The sequence below is a fragment of the Saccostrea cucullata genome, unplaced genomic scaffold (assembly GCF_032062105.1).
Source record: "Saccostrea cucullata isolate Sc308-1 unplaced genomic scaffold, CSIRO_AGI_Scuc_v1 ctg4180, whole genome shotgun sequence".
Taxonomy (NCBI): Eukaryota; Metazoa; Mollusca; class Bivalvia; order Ostreida; family Ostreidae; genus Saccostrea; species Saccostrea cuccullata.
Genome location: NW_026926022.1, coordinates 65179 through 89841, shown reverse-complemented (window position 1 = coordinate 89841; position 24663 = coordinate 65179). Strand labels below are relative to the sequence as shown.

Sequence of the window (24663 nt, the reverse complement as noted above, 5' to 3'; positions counted from 1 at the left end):
TTGTTTTTTCTTTTTTAAAGAAAATTAGTAATTGAATAGTTTGAAGATTTAATATGTACTATACCTTTGCCTTATAATGTAACAGACTACTGATTATGCAGCTGAGACTAAGCTGTTTTGTATTTCAAAATGTTGTTGAAAATTATTGATTGTGCATTACTCTCTTTGTTTAACTTTTTTTTCGCACATTTTATAGGCTCTCCAAGCCTGAATTGAATATTTAATTATATGGCGATTTTGTAAATGATTTCCAGTTATTTGAACATTTTGCAGCTGAGCGTTTTGATAAAATCATGCAGTAGTCGTCAAGAAGCTAAAAGGTGAGTTCATTTAATTTTTTTGAGACATTTGCGCTAAACAAATTTGTTATTCAATTACAGTGAAAACATTTTTTGATGAAGTAGCTTACTTATTTTTAGTTATAGTTATAATGTAAACTGATTTTGTTAATTAAATATCAAGGTGCATTAATATGATATTCTTTCTTTCAATAAAAAAAATGTTGATTATATGCCGAATTGAGAAAAGAATCAAAATAATCAGGATAATCTAAACCTACAAAAATTATCAATATCAACAACACCGGTTTTCTTTATAATTAATAATATTGATCAACAATAAAACCTGTGTATAGATAACAATTTCATAAACATATATAGTTATATAAGGAGGAGTTAGTGAGTAAATATATATTTTATATCATTCTCCACAGGTATCCAACATCCAAATTTTATATTTTATAAGATATACATGTACGAGGGTTGATCCAAAATTTCTGGAATTTTTTCATATTTTATTTATTTTTATGTGGAATTGGTTGAAAATTACAAATGATAATATAGACACTTAAGAAATATTTTATGGTAAAAAACAGGCTAAATATCTTTGATAGTAACTCTATGGCTGTTGCCATGGAAACGGTTGTTTGGAAACGCGGGGGAGACATTAACGCGTTTATTTAAATTTTAATTCTGTTTAATTAATTTGTGAAATGAGAATTAAACAGCCCTATGTAGTATATAGAACGAAAATTATGTCATTTTTACGATTGCTTGATCTAATATAAACCTTTGCATAATAGTTTTACTGATTTTACTGGATTTTTAGTTTATTAGTTGATGACTTACTGTTCATCTTTAAGTTGTTAAACAACGTCAAATTTCGGTCAAGTCATACGTTTTGTGAAAATTCCGGGATCGCTCTATCTTAAACGCGTATATAATTGACAAAGGCTTGGGAAAAATGCATTTAGTTACAGGTTTTCCAGTGGCATAAGAAATTTAAGAAAAAAGAACTTCTATGGACGTTGATTAAAGGTGTGGTCGCTTTTTGGAGGCTCTGTTTTAAGTGCATGTCCCCCTAGACAAATGAAAGGCGTTAATGGACGTTGTTGGCTGCCGTACTGTTCTTGACATTGCTACTGAAATTGGAACATCATATGGAAAGATGGGAACAATTTGAAATATAAGTGAAAAATGAAGTTGGTGTGAGAGGATACCCAGACTTTCCTTGAAAAAAAAATGGAGAAAAGGACAGCATTTTGTAGAATTACGTAATCTAATTGGACATAAGGGCGAGTTGCTTCTATAACGTGACGTGACATATCTAACTTGACGTTACGTCAAAATCTCCCCCGGGTTTCACAACTATCCACTTTCAGAAAGCTCGTGTGACCTCATTGGTAATTGGAAAGGGGTGAAATTTTCCACTATTGTTGAATTATGACTCTATATTATGAATACGCCTGATATTTGCTTTCATCAAATCACGATACAATTTTAGAAAGAAATTCCACGAATTTTTTGATCAACCCTCGTCTTGCTATGTATTTCAATTTTCTTATAAAAGTTTAAGTAATAGAATTTTAATATCCCCACTTTCTTTTTTGCACCACGTCTATTGAAATTTCAGATTTATTTTATGATTTTTCTGTCACATCTATGTTTTTGTAAGGGGCATTTGGAAAATGTAATTATATTTAAATATTACTTACATTTTCTAAGTCTATTTCATTTTCCAGTTCTTAGAAGAAAAAATTCTAAGAATTATCAACTTTTCTAAACTTGTGATATGATACTAAGTCTCCTCCAAAGACAAAATTTGTTTGTATCATCTGTCCTTAAGATGACTACATATCTATCAAAAAGAAGGTCCAGGTGTACTATTTATAATAATAATATTTTGCAGCAATGGAGATTAAATGAGTAAAATTTTATAATAGGTATTAAAAGCAATCCAAATGTTAAACATCAAACAATGGCAATAATTGTTGCTAGATTTTAGATTACGTGTAGCGGGAGTTTACGTTTCTCTTCGTAGAAAATTGATAACAATGGGTATTGCAGTTGTTTCTTGTTGCATTTTTCGGTGTAAAGACGAATAGTGAAAATTTCATGAAGTCATGATTGTTATACTTAAACAACGAATTATAATGACAAAGAGATGATATGCATCAAACATGCTTGTGCATGTACATGTACCTGATATCTTTCAAGGAGAATGAAAACGCAATATTCGAAACGTAATGATATTTGATAAATTTATCAACTTAAAAATAAGTGAAACAAGTAAAACAGCATTTTCAATACACTTTTCCAAAGTGTTATATATTTCTTTACACTTTTGACAGTTACTTTAATTATTCGAAGCATGCAGTTCTTAAAGTAATTACTTTGCAATGTGCAAGATTTCTTCATTATATATATTTATGTGTAGAAACGGTTTTCAAAAAAAATCTTTAAATTATTTCATTTTGGATGTAACGCGTCATTTAACTGGATAAAAATTAATCTATAATGTATAACCTGGATTGCCTTCGTCACAATTACTTACGTCAAAAACATATCAATCCGCTTGACGTTACGTTTAAAATATGAACAATCTTAAAGCGTTTTTAGCTCACCTGAGCCGAAGGCTCAAGTGAGCTTTTCTGATCAAAATTTGTCTGTTGTCTGTCGTTGTCGTTGTTGGCGTTGTTGTCGTTGTTGTCGTTGTCGTCGTCGTCGTAAACTTTTCACATTTTCATCTTCTTCTCAAGAACCACTGGGCCAATTTCAACCAAACTTGGCACAAAGTATCCTTGGGTGAAGGGGATTCAAGTTTGTTCAAAAGGGCCACGCCCTTTTCCAAGGGGAGATAATCATGAATTTATTAAAAATTAATGGCATTTTTAAAAAATCTTCTTCTCCAGAACCGCTGGGCCAGGAAAGATGAAACTCATGTGGAATCATCCTCAGGTAGAGCAGATTTAAGTTTGTTCAAATCATGACCCACGGGGCAAGGGTGGGGCCAAAATGGCCGACCCAAGTTTTACATAGGAATATATAGGAAAAATCTTTAAAAATCTTCTTCTCAAGAACCACTGGGCCAGGAAAAATGAAACTGATGTGGAATCATCCTCAGGTAGTGTAGATTCAAGTTTGTTCAAATCATGACCACCGGGGCAAGGGTGGGGCCAAAATGGCCGACCCAAGTTTTACATTGGAATATATAGGAAAAATCTTTAAAAATCTTCTTCTCAAGAACCCTTGGTCCAGGAAAGATGAAACTCATGTGGAATCATCCCCAGGTAGTGTAGATTCAAGTTTGTTCAAATCATGACCCCTGGGGCAAGGGTGGGGCCAAAATGGCCGAAAGTTTTACATAGGGATATATAGAGAAACCTTTGAAAATCTTCTTTTCAAGTACTTCAAAGCTATGATTAGTGATATTTATATGGAATCATCCTCAGGTAGTGTAGATTCTAGTTTGTTCAAATGATGAACGCCTGGAGGGGGGGGGGGTAAATTCAAGCCCGATGTGCTCAGGTGAGCGCTGTGGCCCCTGGGCCTCTTGTTTAAAGGAGAAATCTTATTTTTCCTATTGCTAAATGATTCAAAATACAAAGAATTAATTAAAAAAAAAAACAACCCACGTTATACTGGTATAACCTCGGGTGGAGCAGCTTACACTTGTTTAAAAACCACGAATTTAAGGAATTAATTAAATAGCAACCCAAGTTATACTGTATAACCTGGGTTTAGGCATATCAAGATTTATAAACCGCGAAGCCATTTATGCAAAAAGAGTTCAACCCAGGTTATACCAGTATACATTTAGAAGAGAAAATCCTATGTCTTTGACTATGAAGAATTTTTGGAAAGTGATGTATATAATATTTATAAATACTATTTACAAAACTATTGCGAATTTAACATATGGACATAACGACGGTATTCAAGATCAAAGGTCCATAAAACAATACAAAATAGGAGCAGAGCAAACACGGACCTCCAAAAAAATCAAAGGTGGGATCAGGCGCTATGGAGGAGTGAGCATCCCTTGCCGATCGGTCACACCCGCCGTGTGCTCCTTGTCATTATCGGGAAATAACGGAAAAATCTGTCGTCAATTCAGTGTATTACTAATGACTAACAATTAGTTAGAAACACGTCAGTCAGCATTAGACTCAATGACAAATTGTATTTGCTGAAAAGGTATCATTGTACCGATCAAAAAACTTACGAAATGGTGACCTTTTTCCATCAACTTATTTGTCAATAATTTACCTCGATTTTAAAATTGTTCATACGTAGAGCATGCCATTACGTATCTCATCAACTAAGATATATAAACTCGATAAGCAAGTGATGAAGTAATCTCGTTTATCATACAGTTTGGTTGTTAGACCACCATTAACGTCTTTTTCAAGTAAAATATTCAAATATGAAACAGATGTGTCAGAGTCTGTGGTATCTTTTATCTCAAGCTCACCAGGATATATCGTATCGACATCAGAATGCAAATTACCATTGTTATTCGACAATACGTCGTCGATATATTTATATGTCCATTTGAAGACCACAGCAAGTGTTTTCTTCCTTTCACATATCACATATAAGATTCTGGACAAATTCTGCTTCGTATGAATACAAAAATAGGTCTGCTTATAACAGGGCGTGATTGGTACCAATGGAAATTCGGGAATTCCAATAGATTGTTAAAAAATCTGGTCTCCAAACACCACATAACTATTGTCAATCAGAACACAAGCATATTTTTGATTTCAACTTCAGAATACTTGAGTGTACAATCAGAAAGTTTTTTAACAAAATATTTTTGCAAATGACAAGTGACGAGATAGTAAATTTACGAGTTCTTGGAATGGTTGTGTATATGCAAAGTATATGGTGAAACGTCTTTTAAATTATAAAACGTGACCATAAATCTATTTAATGAAGCCTTTATTGTATTTTTTTTAACAATGACTACTAATAATGAATAAATAATGGAAAGTCAATATTCGATCATATTGAGACATTTGAATTTTTCATAATCAAATTATGAATAAGTAATACAAGCCAAACGACATTTTCCAGGTATACACTACGTACCCGTACATTCTTAATGAGAAAACAAAAAAGGACACATTTAAATTTAAGCAGGAATATTGTCTATATTATTTTGAAATATCGTTGCAGATGGATCCCTTTATTGCTTTAAACTTTTCTTTTGCTTTTTAGAAAACACATTAAAATTCAATGTCAAGTTATGATTAAAAATACCACAAGGGCATTTGGTGTGTTCGCCAGTAACTAATAGCATAAAAAAAATCTTTAAAAACTTTCTTTGCAACGTGCAAAATATGTCCTCATTACAATACGTAGCCACAGATTCCATAATAATCATCTTTGCGTACTTTTGAAATGCTTCAAGATGGATGAACTGACAAAGTGTGACAAGGATCACAGTCAGTCTCTTTTGTCCTATACATTTTTTAGAGTTCAACAGTAAACATATTGTGATAACGAAAAGTACGAAGGCTGTTCAGAAATTATTGAGATACTGTGTATATTTTTCTTTCTAATGAAGGTCTTTCGGTGAAAATTCGCAAATACGTTTGACAAACACTAAGAATTTGTAAAACATAAAAATATTTTAAAAATATTTAATTTCCTATCTTCAATGGGCTATAAATGTGTAAATGGTAGGGTTACCCGGCGCAGTCACGAAATCAGATATTTAAAATGTGAAATAACGACGTTCAAACTCCTGTGGACCCATAATAAAGGCGATAATAATTCAATTTATGTTTATAATGTTTCAATTTTATTTGACTGCATGTTGTGTAAGTTTGTAAGAATTCTTATCAGAAATAATTAGCACAGTAAAGAATTCTGGTAACGACGAAAAAAATGGAATTTGACGTCAAGGCGGAGCAGCGAGAGACTTAAAAATTTTGTGTACAGTAGCGCTATTTAAAACTCTTTTCAAGACTGACCAACCTGATAAAACAATAAGATTTCAAAACATGTTTAAGGGTTGTTTTTTCATTGGTTTATATTTTTAGTGACCAATAATTCAACCAGAGTAAAATCAAAAGCTCCGGACGACTATCAATTTTGACCTAACGGAAGCAATAACGTTGACCCACGTTGCGTAAATCGGCACTGCATGGTGCAAATTCATCCTGTAGATATGACAAATGAAAATTTCACGATGGTGAAGCAACAGCTTACATTTTTAAAGAATCGTGTAAGAAAAGAGAAAGTTTGATTTTTGTAATGTTACATATGATAACAAAGAAAAAAGTAAACACTTCCCGATCGTTTCACATGCAAAAACATCTCCGACTGACGTGAAGTTAAATTGACGTAGCGATGCTGCTCAAGGTCGATGGACATAGGCATTTTTATTATTCACTACAACTTATCTAATTATCCTATAATTTAGAAACTTTGCATATTTGTTTTATTTTGCTTTCTAAAGTGTTGAGGAATTTTCCTGAATTTATCTCTGCTCTTTATAGAGTTGAAGTAAATGTCTCAATAATTTCCGAACAGCACTCGTATTCAAGATCAAAAGTCCATAAGTTTAGGAGTTGATCCTTACGTCGCGGATTCGAATCCCACTGTTGGATGTAGAGACCAGTCCTTTGGATTAGACCGTATAAACCAAGGTCCAGTGTCGCAGTAGGTTCTGACAGACATCAACAATGGCTGTTTTAAACCGACAAATAATGTGTGCTTTTTTTTACTTTGAAATTTTTATTATCTTTCATGTTATATCTATATCTGTATACCAGTAATTTGCTGCATCATAAAAGGACAAGCTTTTAAAATATTCCTTAGACCTAATTTTAACTGAAGATTCCTGCATTTACTTTTCGGACTTTTTTTCAGATGAAGATTTGTGGCTTCATCTTTCAGATTTTGTCATATATCAAAGTAGTGCAAGGTTTGACAGGTAAGATACTAGTGATGTTTTTACTGTAAGAACTTGTAAAGTAAAATATACTTTACTTTTTGTTGAAAGACGAGATTGGTTTTGGTAAGGTTGTCATACGGTCTACCATCATTCTTGTAAAATGCATGTATCATCTGAAAATAAAAGTTTAAACTTCAAATTACTGTGGTTATTATGATTTTCTTAGAAAAAAATTAAACCTGAATCATAATTTAACTTAATCATTTTGTCGAAAACATACCAAATTACGAACCTCACACAACCATCCATTTATTATTTACTACCTAGGGTATACTATTTTGATTCAATAGGTCAAGGGTTTAACTCCGGGCTGGGGCTGGCATCCTAATAAAAAGTATATTTCTTTAAGCTTTCTATATTAATGTTTTTTTTCACTTAGGGCAGTTACATTGTATGTTACTTGAAAAGATGTTGTAAAATGTGCTATATGAATAAAAATTGATTTCGTTTTTAACTTTTATTGGTAACGATCCTAAAAAAAATCTTGTATCAAAATTACTGTATCTCACTACAATTTTCAATGACCGTGTAGTGTTGGGCAGCGCTGCAAGAGTTCCATCGGCATCGAAAGCAAGTTTTTGACTTGCCTAGGAAGCCAAACGGTTTAGCGCGCTATTCCTGTACTCTTAGAAGACAGAATCCATAGGGCGAGAATTTCAGAGGGCGAGAGTTAAATCCGGGCTGGGGCGGAAGTGGGTATCCTTAACGTGTATTGATAAAGATCCTCTAAAACACTATTGTCCAAAAGCTGTATCTCTTTTTACATTCTCATTGACCGCGTAGTTTAGGGTGTGGGTATGTGGGCGTGTGGTGGTGGTGGTGGTGGTGTGGGGGGGGGGGGTATGTGGGTGTGTAATCACTTTAAATTTCTTTTATAGAGATTAGCGTCAAATGCAGGTACAGAGTCAATCTGCCGGAGGCGTCATGGCACACAGCATACGACGTGTGTGAGAAGAATAACCAGACTCTGACAAAAATCAATTCATTAGCTGAAGAGGAAATTTTAAAGGACGTTCTGGAAGACGTCCATAAGATGAACAGTAAAATAGAAAAGTACTGATCAATCCTCTTAAATATTTTATGTTGTTTTACCTTTAAAATAGATTTTTATATAACTTTATACTAAATAATGTCTAATATTTCCAATGTTTTACCGAGGGATCATAAAATATTGATATATATTTGACCGCAGCGAGTTATTGGACCTGTGGTTGATGTTCGAAAATGACAGAATAGACCCGAGTTGTAGTTCAAGTAAAGGTAATTAACAAGGTATCCAGCACAAAATATATTTTTGTCAAAACAGTATAATAAAAAAAAATATTGACTGTGTACTTGGGCACAATCCGTTTTGTCGACCTCTGAGCCAAAGTAATTGCCTTAATACCTCGGGTAAAAAATTTGCATGTCAATACAGTATATCCCTGTGAGCTTGAATAAAAGAGACCACAAAGTCTAAAACATCTGATTCATGTTTGGATATATTACTTGAAAAAGACGTAAATGGTAATCTTACAACCAAGCTTTGTAATAAACATGCATGACTTTAATATCATGTCGATGATATAAGTACATTGTTATGATGAAGAATGGTGCCTCTTCCAAATTAGGGGTACCGGTGGGAGGGTATAATGATCATATACTGAAAATGAATTAATGCTTTTAAATCCGCTCTTTATTATTAATCGACCATTTATGCTGAGCAAAGGTGGTTTTGTGAAATATGTGGCCTTAGGAACAGTTGCTCTTGAGGGGTTTGGCACTATTTATTATTTAGTGGAAATGCATTTTTTCTTTGTTCATCTGCCTCTGTGTATATAAGTTATGATAAAATATGGTGCCTCTTTCATGAATTTCGTGGCCTCTGGTTTTAAACATGAACCAAATTCAATTGGTAGAAAGTTGTTGATTGATACTCATGTGACCTATGAGGACCTCTTTATGTTATTAATTATGTTATTTTGTAGTGATTATTCAGATGTTTGGATTGGTGGAATTATGCGGACATCCAACAATGAGAGTATGTACCTAGACTGCAAATCGTTTAAGCCTCGTCATCAAATTATCATGCCTGAAACGGAGCTGGAAGATAAAATAGCTTGTCTATATTTCAACCTCACAGATAAGAGACTGTACGTGGATAGCTGTGAAAGTCATAAAACATTCGTATGCGAAAGCAAGAATCAAGGTAAATGAAAGTCCATCGAAATTTTCTCATGAGCCGTTTTGGTTTTTATTAGCCGCCTAACGGAGGGAAATATAGGTCGTTACTTTGCGTAGGTCCGTCTGTCTGTCTAAAGCTCCCTTTCGTCTGTACGTCTGTCTGTCTATCTATCTGTCAGTAAGCCTCACTTGGTTTTTCGCAATTTTTATGCCCCCCTTTGAAGAAGGGAGGGCATATTGCTTTGCTGTCGTCTGCCGGTCTGTAGTTTCCGTTCATTTTCTTCACAACCGTTGCAAATATCAGATAGATATCTTGGTCAAGTTTTGTTTTGGGTATGATAGCGCTATTTTTGACAGAGTTATGCTCCTTGGACTTCCAATTATTCCAAAATTCCAATTATTTGCAGTTTCCTTTCATTTTCTTCGCAGAGGTTGCATATACTGAAATGAAATTTAGTATACAGATTTATCCGATAAATATCTAGGTCAAGATTTGTTTTGGGTACACTTGCGCCATTTTTGATAGAGTTATTCCAACTGGACTTAGAGAAATTCCACTTTTGGGTGGAGGATGGCATAAATGTTTTTACAAACATCTATTGTTTCTAAGTGTTTGAGATTTTGACAGAATATGAATTTTAGCAATAAGCATGTTTGATTGTTAAATGTTAAACGCCTCTCGAGAAGTTTTCACGCCACGATTTGCTGGTGGAGAACTGCAAATTCTTGTCCTATATTCGGCACTTACAGTCATTCAGCAGTGAGGGATTTCATTCGTGCCAGAACCTAGTGCGACACGGGACCAGATTTGTAGCGTCTCCGCGTCCAATGCAGTGGGATTCGAACCTGTGATGTAAGGATCAACTCCGCAACTCTAGAGCAGACGCTCTTACCACTGCGCCACGCAGACATCTATGTTCATAGCATGTGTACCTTGATGAGTTACAGATTAAGTTTGCATTTCTTTCCGCTTCAATGATTTTGGACGGAATAGCAACCCTTTTGATTATTAAGAGTTTTCCGATATTGAGCTGATTTTTTCTTATATTTATGCAACATGACCTTGATGAGTTATTGATCAAGTTTGCATTTTGTATTTTTCAGCTTCAACGATTTTTTATGGAATTTTGGCATTTTTAATTTTAGTGGGAACCAAATAACACTAACCTGTAGGGCACTAGTATTGCTAATGTGATACTCTGAGAATGCCTGTTATACCCTCCGCTTGAAAAGTTGGAGTGTATATAGTGATCGGAATATCCATCCGTCCGTTCGTCTTTTACGCTTTAGGGGTACCCATTTTATCCTCACCTTCTTTATACCATTTAATGAAATTTATTGAAAATTCCACATATTCATTATGAAATGGTACTTTTATGCACCTCCTATTTTACTTTTTGATGAGAAATATATTTTGGGTTGCCCATGACAAAAGGTGGCAAGCGTGGCGCAGTGATTAGAGTGTCTGCTCTAGAGTCGTAAAGCAAGGAGTTGATCCTTATGTCGCGTGTTCGAATCCCACTGCTGTGGGACATGGACACCGGTCCTTCAGATGAGACAGTGTAAACCGAGGTCCCGTGTTGTAGTAGTGCTGGCACGAAAAAGATCTTTCCATGATCAATGGCTGTAAGTGCCGAGTAAAAGACAAAATTTGCAGCTTTCAACCGGCAAGGGGTGGCGTCTCTATATAGAGAAACACCGACATCCTACGAACGAACGTAACCAAAAACGGGGGTTAGCCATTGTAGTCTATTGTTTTCACGGTTGGATTATTTATTTCTTCAATTTTATTGGGATTTCGATAGAAAAAATCCCCACAATATACCTCAAATCCACGTCTTGTCGTTAGTCGCTACCGTGACGCTACAATACATTTCAATGGACATTTAAACGAGCAAAGGGGTTCGAGAAGGGAAATGAAAGAAAAATTTAAAAAATGTCATTCTGTGGCATGAAATAAAAAATAAAAGTATGTGCGGATCTAGTAGGGGTCGAAAGGGGGGGGGGGTTATTTTATGAAGGGCGGTCGGGACAATAAGAATTTATGGTCTAAAATTGAATTGCAAAAATCCAAAAACTTAAAAGAAATTCTTGTTCAAAATACTATATGCTGCGAAAAATAAAATTAATATGGCTTTAATAGACAGGTATTATAGCCATATCATAAATCCATAGGGGATGCCCGTTCGTAATTTGTCGGTTGATAAAGCTTCTTCTTACAAACATGTATTATAAAAATCTTCATATAATTCTCATAGGTGTTAGTGGAGTGGAAACCCCCCACCCCCCACTTAACATCCCAGACCTAAAGCTATTTTTTAATTTCACTGTAAAAGCTCAAAGGCTTCTTGAGATATTGCTGAAAACAAAAGTGTTACAGACGGACAGAATTATAAGACGAACGGGCAGACCGAAATAAATATCTCCAACTTTCGGGGAGGGGGGGGGTCGGCGCAAAAATGGAAGTTTAGGGAATTGTATTTTTGACATAATTTAAGATATATGAGAGCAAGTCCCATACTAGCATGCCATCATAGGACCTATGCCCCCCCCCCTCTCCCAACCCCTGGAATACATATAAATCTTGGTCCAAAGATACTTTTTGGCTTTCTTTCATTTATAACATTTACCACATACAAAATTGATACCCGCAGTTAAAAAGTCAGAAGTGATTTAAGATACTACAGGCATGTTTTTTTGAAAAATAAAAAGTGAATTCTATGTACTTTTTGGATTTTTCATATGAAATACATTGTAAATATGTACTAGACGGTTAATTTATGAAAGAAGACAAATATGAATATCTTGGGACCCGGTATGTATTTCGGGGGTTGGGGTGGGGAAGTTGTTTGGTCTACAAGCACTTGTGATAAGCATATGTGTGCACATACTTTTGAAGGATGCCATGACAACTGAGTGACAACTACGTTTTCATATTATTCACACTTTTAAAAGTCCGTATATATTATTGTCGGTATTCTGGAATCAATCTTTTTTTTTTGTTTTACAACAGGATATAGAATATATATATATATTTCTTTACAGGTGAAGCAAGTTATAATTTCGGTTATAGTTTTTATTTGTATATTGGACCTTCGGTCAAAAAAACACTGTGTGTGGTCAAAAGTATAAAGTGTACCTTCTAATTTTATATTTTGACGAATAATGCATGATTAACAAATAATGACATGGTGGAGCATAACTTCAAGGAAAAAAGAACTTTACTAAAAAAAACACACCACCCTGAGTAAATGCAAATTTTCAGCCTTTTTTATAATCCACACATATAAACAGATATACATGTACACACGGTCGTATAAAAGAACGGGGTTGAGGGGTTGGGGATAAGCCCCCTCCCCCAATGAAGTCGATAAATAAGCAATGTAATACAGGTATTATACTAATAGAAAACTTAGCTACTGTATACTTGTGCCCATTTAATAAAAAAATCTTTCATTTTGGCTTCCCAAGGAATTGTTTGGTAGTGACTCTTAACTTTTGGTTGTTCCCCCTCCCCAACTGCTTCAGGCCTGTTACATACACATGTATATATAAAATAAAAGCAGCCCAAGATAATTTAGTTAAGATCGCCATTTAAAACATTATCTAAGAAGATACTGCTTACCATGAATGCTCGTTTATTTCTTTGAAGTGATATTTTAATAAATTTCAAAAAGAATATCTCTCTCTCTCTCTCTCTCTCTCTCTCTCTCTCTCTCAATACAAGACACTTTATGAAGCACACAACCTATTTGATTGCACGGATTTATTTTTTCAAGCTGTAAAAAGTAACCTTTCCCCATATGAACAAGGTGCACACTACGAGTAGTTTGTATACGTTTAATCACTGACGCATGACAAACGTATTTCCTAATCCTTCTAAAGTATTATGGTGTATTTTCTTCTATTTTTTCCCCCTTTCTAAAACATTGTAAGTGATTACCGAAAAAATGACATAAGCAATTTTCAAATACAAAGTGGTTAAAACACTTTCCGTTCTATTTTACACATACACTTTTTTTTTCCCGATTTTAAACTTTATATGGGTACAATCACTGGTCCCGAGAAAACTATCGAGATACGGGAAGTTAGGGAGAGTTACGTTCGTTCGTAAGATGTCGGTGTTTCTCTTATGAGTGAAAAATTCTCGAGAGGGTCGTTAAACAACACACAACTTATCAATCAATCCCATAGCAAAACATTGATACTTGAATGCCATTTTTTAAAAATAATTTTGAAGGGTACCCATCTCTTATCCACCTGTCCTCCTATACCACAGAATAAATGATAAAGATAACTTTCAAATATTCTTTATTACATAATGCCATTGGGCACCTCCTATTCTACTTTTTGATCTGACACTTATTTCGGCCTTCCCGGAGCAAAACGTGGACTTTGCCATTTTAATCATATGGAGACTGAAATAATCAATTACTGAGCTCACTGCTCACCTCTTGTAATACCCCTGCTTGAAAAGTGGGAGGGTATATAGTGATCGGGATGTCCTTCCGTCTGTCTGTCCGTCCGTTACGCTTTGAGGTACACATCTCTTATCCGCAACTCTTCTTACTAGTATATCATTGATTAAAATCTAAATGAAACTTTCACAGATTCTTTGTCGTATATTTCCAATGAGCACTCCTATTTTACTTTTTGATCAAAAACATATTTATTCGTTGAAAACTGCACATGATAATTAAGATATGATTGTTTTACATTGATCAGAATATAAAATCTTTTTTGAAGTCTAATCTTCTCTTTTGGAAATCTCTTTTTGAACAGACGACTACGTTTACTCAGCTGAGCGTTGTTCCCTTTGCTTTGTACAGCAGATCGAGTACTTCAAAAACTGAAAATAAGAAATGATGCAGTTGAATACCAGTATACCACAGGCACTTGTTTCGAAAACGGGGTACCCCCTACCTATATTTACCACAAGGTACCTAACCCATTTTCGGGCACCCCCGCTTTAAGTTCGTATTTACTAATAAATCAATCATACACCTACATTATCTTGACATAGTTTGCTCCAAGAGATATTTTTCTAAAATACTGACGTCTCATATAAGGATATTTTCTTGTAAAATGCTTATTTATTCATCGATAATCAGCTTGAATCATATTAAAACAAACCATCAATCTCTACCCATAGTTATCGTTCTTACTTTCACCTATTGCATCATAAATTATGAATGTAAAACTTCTATATTCTTCTTTAACATGTTAAATAAAAGTTTATTTATGAGAATTAAAATCATTTATCGCTTTTTCACCATATCCTATAAGGGATTATTTCTCGGCAGGATATTACGAACGTGGAAAATTTAAAATGCATTGCCGATAAATATCAACATGATTTAGTTAGACAAACAACTTGCAGCATTAACACATACAGAGAAATGTAAATGTGTTAATCTTCTTGTTGACAATTTAAACAGCATTCGAAAAAAAAATCACGTCCCTCCGCTTCCGTACTACTTTTTAGACGTCGAAAGAGGTATAAGTGGAACGATGGGTAGAGATTGACAAACTATAAGATACATTCACTTACGGTAATTGGGGTCTAAATGTTATACAGTGATTTCATTGGTTGCTAAGTTAAGCAACGCAAAGGTGAAAGTAAAGCCATGGCGAAAAAGATATCTGAGGAAAAAAATTAGAGATATTATTAAAAATCTTAAAAACAGCAAAGCACCCGATGCAACAGGCTTTACAGCAGAACACCTTAAGATGGGCATTGACCAGATATCCCCAATGCTTACCAACATTATAAATGCCATATTGCATACAGCTGAGGTACTGACAGGACTAAAAATGGGCATATATACTGACACGAATTCTTAAAAAGGGAAAAGATAAGACAAAGCCGGGAAACTACAGAGGGATAACAGTGACATCTCTAATTGGGAAGGTCCTAGAAACGTGTTTGAGATACCAATTGGAACCTATTTTAGATCCAGTACAAAATGCCCTTCAAAGAGGGTTCACACAGGGAACCTCCCCATTGATGGCCGGACTAATAATATCTGAGGCTTTCTGCGAAGCAAAGGACAATAAAGAACAATTAATCCTGCAGACTTTCGATGCAGAAAAGGCGTTTGATGTAGTGTGGCACGAAAATTTACTATGTAAACTAAACAAAGATGGCATTGAAGGCGACCTTTGGAACTTAGTGAAATCTCTACACATAGATGCACATACAATAGTGAAATGGAATGAAAATCTATCACAGGAAATAAAACTAGAACAAGGTATAAGACAAGGAGCCAAATTATCTACTTTAATGTATAAAAATTCAACAATGACCTCCTAAATGCACTACAGACTGTACCCGAGGGAGTAAAGATTGGAACTCTTGACATCACCGCGCTAACATGTGCGGATGACATTGCCCTATTAACAAAAAATCAAACAGACGCGCAGATCTTGACTAATTTAGTGAACACAACTTCAAACAAAGATAGATTTACTATAAATTCAGCAAAATGTGAAATCCTAACTTTTAAGACACGTCAGAAAAAAATATCAGCAAGAAATTGAAGTTGGGGAATGAAACTATCAAACAGGTAACTTCCCTAAAACACTTAGGCATTGAAAGAAACTCAACAAATACTCCTGATATCAGTTAGCGAATAGAAACTGCCCGACGAACCTTGTACGCTCTGCTCGGAAGTGGTATGCATGAAAAAATGGTCTATCCCCTGTTATTACTGTAAATATGTGGACTACATTTGTTATACCAAGATAACTCTACGGAATTGAGCTATTAAACATAAGGAAAATTGACTTAGAGAAACTTGAAAAATATCAAAGAAAGGTACTGAGACAGCTACAAAGTCTACCTGACAGGACCGCATCGATTGCAACTCTATTCCTGATTGGACCCAAAACGATAGAGGCCCACATTGATGCTAGAATCATCACAACATTTTTAAATATTGCTAAAGATCCGGCAACAATAGAGCACCAACTGGCAGTACGACAACTATTGACAAAATCTAGTAACAGTGCCGGTTGGTTTATTAGAGCAAAAAGTACCTTAGAAAAATACGATCTTCCGGATCCATTATACCTTTTAAGGAATGTAAAAAGTAATGTAGAGGCAAAACACTGGAAACAGAAAGTAAAGAAGCAAATATCTGATTACTGGCAAATCAGGAATGAAATTGAAATTTCGGAAAAAGTCTCCTTGCAACATCTCAAATTACAGACCAACTCATGCAGACGTCCTCATCCACTATGGCAGTCAAGTGCGTTTTCACCTAGTGCCTCAAATAAGGCCATTGTCAAAGTCCAACTTGCAACAAACACCTACCGCTTAAAAGACAATACTAGTAGATTTAACCAACACGAAGTGAATAATGAGTGTCTGTTGTGTAGAGAGAGCACAGAGGACAGATTACACTTCCTATTGAAATGTCCCAACTTAGATTCTGTTAGGCAGCCATATCTGACCAAACTAGGACATTACCTGCAAGAAAAAATTGGTACACAGGAATCAAATTCATACATAATGGAGGACATTTATTTACTAAAAGTCATTATTGACCCCTCCTACTTCACATTTTCAGAGATTCCATCCAGAAACAACAAAATTCAGATATTTATTGAGAACCTGAGCCGCAACATGGTATTCGTTCTACATCGCCATAAAGCTCAAACAATTAAAGAAATTAGTACACAGTCTACAACCAACAGACCTTAATATTTTTTCCCTTCCTTGTTAAGGAGGAGTATGTAAATATTTTTAGAGCTGAAATAACTTTTAAAATAGAAACAGTAAGGGTACAGGTGTTAAGCTTTTTTTATCAGGTCTTTTAGTTTTTTTTAATAATAATAAGGAGTTTATAAGTACTTTTAGGGCCGAAACAATTTTATATTAGAAGCTAAGCTAATGTATAGTGTGTAAATTCTTCTTTTATTTTTAGTTGCTCTATCACCTCTAACTTTATTTTTACAGCACTATATAGAATAGATTTTACTAACTGTCTTTTCATCACTTTATTTCTTTTAATTTTAATTTTTATGCCTTTTATGAACCACCTTCTCGGGTGCTCTTTATACATAGGAGGGAACTCCATAACTGAACTGAACTGAACATGGCGTTGACAAAATCGCAACAGGAGATTCTGGATAAGGCTACAGTATAATTAGTACCTAAAAATATATCATCTATAAAAATGTTACCAATTATTTTTCACTTGCAGATTATTTTAATTTCATAAAAAAAATATTTTGTCCGTAACCGCCAAACCGGAAGTGAATGTAGCTTATAGTTTGTCTTAATATTTTTTCAGCTGATTATCGATGAATAAATAAACATTTTACAAAAAAAGATCTTTTAAGGAGACGTCAGCAATGTAGAAAAATATCTCTTGGAGCGAACTATTTCAAGATAATGTAGGTGTATGATTTACTTATTAGTAAATACGAGCTTGAAGCGGGGGTGCCCGAAAATGAGTTAGGTACCTTGTGGTAAATATAGGTATGGAGTACCCAGTATACGAAACAAGTGACTGTGTAGTATACCCTGTTATTTCCATATACATCACTTCGATATAGCATCCAGTCAAAATTGTTTTTGTTATCCTCAGTGTAATTTAAATGATTTGTGATTCCGACCTTGTTAAACTTGATTTTTTTTTTTTATTTTACAGCTCCTTCAAATTGCATGATGGTTTCTCAAACAAAAAGTTTGAAGGACGACTTAGTGTATAAACTGGTTAATGATGGGACATTTGGGCCTAATGAATGCTTACCTAGTTGCGTATCTGGTTGCCTTGATAGGCCCACATGTTATGGCGTAAAACTTACAGAACAAGGATACTTTGCGATCCGCTATTCAAAAAACGACAACTCATTTGTTGGGGACATCTCGCACTTAACACACAAAAGTAAGCTTATGACACTGATGGCAAAAAAAAAATTGACGAGAAAAGTACCCCTATGTTTTATTTATGTAAGACATTTAGAATCTTGATTTTAATTTCTTATGTACAGAGGATAAATTACTGATTATAAGTGTGTTTTTAATAGAAATCAAAATAAATATATTTATCAATATCCATAAAAGTATAACAGGTTTCACAATAAACGTCAATTCATGAAATGGTAATTTTATAAGTGTTACAAAAAGGGGATGGGGGATCAGACTTATATTTTCTTCATGCAGGATTTTGAACAAAATATTTCGTCCTTCAACAAGCCTGTATGCTGTCAGTAGAAACTACTACATTTTTACTGTCTGTAGTGGTAACTATAAATTCAATTAGGATTTTATCTGGCATTCGTGTAAATCAGAATTGCAGAAATTCTCTGTTTAGAAATACTAAACGATATCAATTATGCACATGCTATATCTTCCCATTTGTGCATCACACGTTGTTTTATACATTTTTTCATACTTACGACATAATTTTATCATAATTACTAGAGAGTAGGTGTAATTTTTTTCTTGATACTATAAATCTTCTCTCTCGATCCCAATAAAAAAAGGACATGTTTTTAAATTATCGTATTTTCCTTTAGGTTTCTTTGTATTTAGTAATTATAAAGACTCACCTAATGCCTCGAAACCTAAACCTTTGTCTGAGTGGTGTCCCGGTACGTACATATTTTAAGTATCTGGTAATGTCAATATATGCAGGTTATTCATAATACAGCTGCAGTCAACAATGTGACAAAAAGTGAGGAACCAAATAATTTTAATTCATATCTGTTTTCCTTTAAATCCGAATTTAAACTCTCTGTGGCTGGTATAGAATATTATAGGGAATTTCGTTTTAATACTTCATGGTCAAGTAATATGTATAAGCAAAAAATAAGACACAGAAATAAAAATCCTTGCTCTATTTAAATTTCATGACCACAAAAAATAGAATAAGAATTGTTGGACATGAATCGATAAAGAAAATTCCATACGACAGCAATTGCATGCACCAGCTCAGGAAAAGCCAAGTGGAACTGCTTTTAAGAACTTCCTTTAACGATTTTTAAAATAACAACAAAAGAAATTATTTCAATGAATACACAATTAATTTGTAGCGATATTTAATTTAAGCGACCTCAACACCCCGATAATAATACCTCGCTAAAAATTCTGCTTATATGGTATATGATTTTCGGAAGCAAATTAATCAATATATTAATTTATGTACCATCAGCTTTAATTAATCATTTGAAGCTCCTAACTTATTATATAAGATATAATTTTGCTTTTAATAGCTCATTATGGACAACCAGGATATGGACAGCCGCCACCAAATTAAGGACAACCGCAGCCAGGATTCAGCCAATATAATCAGTATCCACCGCCACCTGTTGGTAACCCCGCCTACCCTCCACCACCACCTCCTAAATATTAACTAATGAAAATGTCTTCTCACTTTTTTCTCAGAAGTGCCATTTACTTACTGTGATATTTTCATTCTAATTATGGTATGAATTCTTATTGTGATATTTTCATTCTAAATATGCTAATCGGAATATTTTTTTATTTGTTAAGCATATATTAATGCATTGTATTTGTATACAAAAATACATATGCTATTTTTTTTCACAAGAATAAATACAAATATTCCAGAAAAAAACATCTTGAATTACGAAAAAACATCTTGAAGAAAACCCCACTTTATTGGCTTGTACATGTATATAAAAGACAAAATTATGGTATAATGTAATGTCCTGTCAATGACGTCGCGCGATGTGACATGTACAATATACCAGACTTTATTCACTATTTTTATAAAAACTCGCATTTCTAAATTTTGTATCTGTATTTTGAGGTAATGGAATATTTTAATCATATGGAGACTGAAATAATTTAGCCTTTCTTGTCATTTGTTGAATGATTACTTAGTCTAGGATTTAACAAATTACAGTAAAATCTACATTTTATGTGCTTGGATTAAAAAAAAATACGATGTAGGTTAAGTTCGTTAAAAGTTAACCTTTTTTCTCTATGCAGTGAATGAGATGGTGCTTTTGTAGTTCTGATTTTGTTTTATTTTTCCCGCAGATGGAGAAGGAAAGAAGGATTTATTTTTATTCCGGTCTACCTTTTTTCTTAAATAAGCAGCTCATTTCAATTAAATTCCTTGTGACCCAACCCTACCTGGAACTAGATTTGAAGAAATTTGAAAAATCATACTAATCTGGGTATGCTTGCATGCTGCGAAATATTGTATAATAATATATTGTCAAAGTGCTACTGTTTGCAAGAAAAATTATAATTAAAAATTTTCACGTCTTCCTATGCGTTCTCTGAGTATGATGGATAGTTGTTGTATCAACTTTTATCAACAGGTCAATTTTAATTACCATTGATTGAGCTTTTGCTTAAGATTTTGCCTGTGATAATGTAAAACCACGGTTAAGATAATCTTGGGAATTTAAAAAAGTTTCAAACAAAAGGAGTAGATGTATAAAAAAAAAAAGATCACACGACTAAGAGGTAACCGTTATTTCTGAGGGGACCCTAGCATTAGTTTGAATAGGTGCTTCAGCTTGCGATACTGCTTTTTTCTATATTCGGCTTTGTCTTTAAATTTTGTTTGTGGACTTGTGTAAAAGAATATACTGATATCAACTTTATTTCGAATTTCCTTCAGGTTCAAATACATATAATCTTTCCTTCTTCAAAGTTAAATTACTACCCCCCCCCCTCCCCCCCAAAAGAAATCGATGCTTGCCTTGTGTATTTTAAAAAACAACATTATTATTAGGTCCCCTATATTATTTAAGTTACTTACCGCAATACAACTCTTTCTCAACATTCACGGTGTTATATTAATAGAAAAACATGTTTTGTACCCTAATTTAAAATAAATGAAATTTTATTTTTGCTTGCATTTAACTTCCATTTACTAGTGAATATTTTTATGTAGTTTTTAAGTTAAATCATTTACTTTTATCTCTAATGGAAGACTTTTATTTTTAACTCTCATGAGGTGGAAAATAGGAAATCGAACCCTCAAACGGGGGTAGGATTTGAAAGCAGGTTCCGTAAAAGTGCCGTTCACGGATAATACGTGTGGTCAGTACATGTATTTCGTAGCTCTGTATGTACTCATTTAATTGTTTAATATGTTTATGAATGATTGTATTGCAAAAAATAATGTTAATTTGAAAAATCTAGACTTTTTCTCTCCAAAGTTAGCGTATTCTGTGCCTTGACCTCCATGTTTGATACAACTAGAAGTTTATGCATAATTTAATAAAACGGATGAATAAACAAACAATGTTTTGTTTAGTTAAACTACATTTGGAAGTGTTCGACCATATATACTGTGTAATGAAATGGAAATTTCTTCTGTGCCCGGAATTTCCTCTGTCTTGTAAACAAAATTTTGTGCTTCAGAAAATAAAAACGTTTATTATTTTTTTTAATTGTTTAGGTGCAGACAAATATGTTTTACGTGATGAATGATAAATAAAAGTAAGAAGAGTTAATGAAATAATTGCATTGAAAAATCTCCACAATTAAATCGAGTTTTCTCTCTTACATTATATATATATTAGGGATGTTAATCAAAATGTTTCTTAATCGGTTAAACTTTTTCAACGCCTAGGTACTCGTAAAATTTACAGTCTCCTTAAACACAGTTAAGCTCATTACTCAGTTCTAAAAATGATTTTATTGTAGGCTTAGATTTATTTAGGATTTAAAAAATACACACACGAAAGACTATATATACACAAATTTTACAAATGATTTGATATTTTTTGTTTGGGATGGTGCTTGGGATACGCTGTCATTTGTATTACATTTTTTATACACTTTTACTCTGTCTACAAATTTTTCTTCAATTACATGTATTCCCAAAATATTTCTTTAATTTTTAATATTGGATTAAATATTGAATTTTGATTTAACATGAAAACAAATCATTGAAGCCATCCAAAAATTAAGGACCTCAAAAGGTAGAAAAGCAGGTTTTTAATTACTGTATAAAGAAGATTTATTATATCCACATTTCAGTTAATATTTGATTAAGTTTTTTGAATTTGTACTTTTGAATAAGAAAAAAACCCACATCCGAGTAACCGAGTAGCAGATTTAGTATTCGATACTCGGAACACAGTACCCGGTTAACCGGGTACTATTTCCCTAATATATATATATATATATATATATATATATATATATATATATATATATATATATATATATAGAGAGAGAGAGAGAGAGAGAGAGAGATATAAAACATGTTTTGTACCCTAATCTAGAATAAATGAAATGAAATTATATTTTTGCTTGCACTTAACTTCCATTTACTAGTGAATATCTTTATGTAGTATAAGTGTTGAGTATTTTAACTCTCTAAGGAACTTAAAACAGGCTGAGACCCAGGCCAGTACATGTATGAGGTGGAAATGGGGGGGGGGGGCTTATTCTCATTCTAAGCAATTTTTATACAACATTCCGTAGAAGGGTTCGATCATATATACTGCAAGAAAGGTGGGGATAGGCCAGAATAAAACGTCCCATTTAATTGTTTAATATGTTTATGAATGATAAATAAATAATGATAATTTGAAAAATCTCCACAAAAATGCAGTTCTCTATTTAGAACAGCAACTCCCCTCATTACCACTACTACCTATGGTGCTCTGAGCCTGCAAATTTTGGCATGGGTAAAAAAATTGGATTAAGTATTGTTTTGATTTACAGAAATGACTCCGGAGATCCTTCAAAAGAAGATTGATGCTATTCAAACTAATTTAACCATCGACAGAAAAAACACAACCAAGCACAAGCGTACTCTGATAAGTGCACCAGATGACAGGATTTCTGCCAGGAACCTTGGATTAGTCGGAGTAGTCGTCATTTGTCTCGTCGTCTTTGTCATCGTTTCTTTCGACTTTATCACCTTTTTTCAGATTTCCCGAAACAAACAGGTGTTTTAAATGCATTGCGTTTTTACACCAGTTGAATATAGAGAAGTGAAAAAGCGATTTATCCAACTTTTTTTTTTTTCATTGACCAAATGATAAGGTTATGCATTGCAATACTGTAGACTATGTATAGTGTATTTCCATAACATTGAAAGAGTCGCAAATATACTTTTTAACTTCTCTGTGAGCAAAAAGCACCTATTAATAAGTTTTTTGATGTCTATTTTCAAGAATCTGTCGGCATATTTGTATGTCTGTGGGAAAGAGGTCTCAATGTCCAGTCTCCAAGGGTTCAACTGCATGTTGATATCTTGAAGTGAAGATATTAAAGACTATTAATTCTGATTTTTTTTGTCGTATCAGGTCGGGGGGGGGGGTATGGAATTTCTATTTTCCTGCATTACCCATCGACGTTTCATTCTTATATGATTGAAATAGCTATTGGTTCAATTTCAGAGAGGAAGCAGAAAATGACCTAATCACGACGAAGGCCGCCCTATAACAAACAAAATCTGAATGACACAAGTGACCTTAAAATTACCAATTTGTTTGTACATCCATGCAGTGTAATACACACTTGTGGCCAATTTCCATAATCAAAAGCTAAAATATATACAAAATCGTAGAAAAGTTACAACTTTATATAACGTAACTAATGGAATAGAGAAACCAAATTTTCAAAGTGAGGTATTTATTTCATCTTCCCCGATGTGATAAGTTCAAACTTGTTTTGGTGTAAACAATTGTAAGCACAGTTGAATTTAGTTAAAATAAAGAAATTGTTATTTAACAGTGGCCTGGTTTTAAGCTCACAAAACGCTCATCGAGAGGCTCAGATAGGTTCCACTCAGGTTGGACTGTATTTTGCTTTGTGAAAAAGATCATGTGGGCAAGCAAGGGAAGCAAAATGCCAATTGTGCTACAACTGAAAAAGTACATTGTAAAATGAAACATTTAACATAAAAGCAAAATAATTATTGTCTTTAACATTTCATTGGCATTAACATATATTTAATTTACATGCTTGAATTTGCTCATATCCTTTAAAAATGAAATGATCTCTGGAATTGGTCTGCTATCATATTCAGGCAACATAAATAATGTTAAAAACCATAATAACTTCCAGCTAGAGGTACTGTGAGCAATGAGTTCACTAAATGATACCCCCTGCCTCCCACATGAATATATTATTATTAACATTTATAAAGCGCACAATTTTACAAATAAAATGCAATCAAAGGCGCTGTACATACATAAAAATTTTAAGAATTTAAATGATTTTAAGAAGAGTTAAATTACAAAATAAATTACCATAAGATTATTCCAATGTAGATAAAACAATATAAAATAGCAATAGTC

The 24663-nt window shown here is 33.6% G+C and overlaps 1 protein-coding gene across 1 annotated transcript; it reads left to right on the top strand.

The window, feature by feature from the left end:
• The first annotated feature begins 266 nt into the window (after window positions 1–266).
• LOC134270409 (uncharacterized) lies at window positions 267–23316 on the top strand. Its single transcript, XM_062752636.1, has 7 exons — window positions 267–320; window positions 7161–7224; window positions 8124–8298; window positions 9213–9433; window positions 18066–18302; window positions 18937–19011; window positions 23081–23316. The coding sequence occupies exons 2-7, from the start codon at window positions 7161–7163 to the stop codon at window positions 23314–23316; spliced, it is 1008 nt and encodes a 335-aa protein (XP_062608620.1). The 5' UTR covers window positions 267–320.
• The last annotated feature ends 1347 nt before the right edge of the window (window positions 23317–24663 follow it).

Excerpts from the sequence above, each read along its gene's own strand:
- LOC134270409 (XM_062752636.1), top strand. The coding sequence starts at position 7,161 with ATGAAGATTTGTGGCTTCATCTTTCAGATTTTGTCATATATCAAAGTA. Across the intron at positions 8,299-9,212 it reads ATGAACAGTAAAATAGAAAA|TGATTATTCAGATGTTTGGA; the intron begins GTACTGATCAAT and ends GTTATTTTGTAG. Across the intron at positions 18,303-18,936 it reads CTCGCACTTAACACACAAAA|GTTTCTTTGTATTTAGTAAT; the intron begins GTAAGCTTATGA and ends ATTTTCCTTTAG.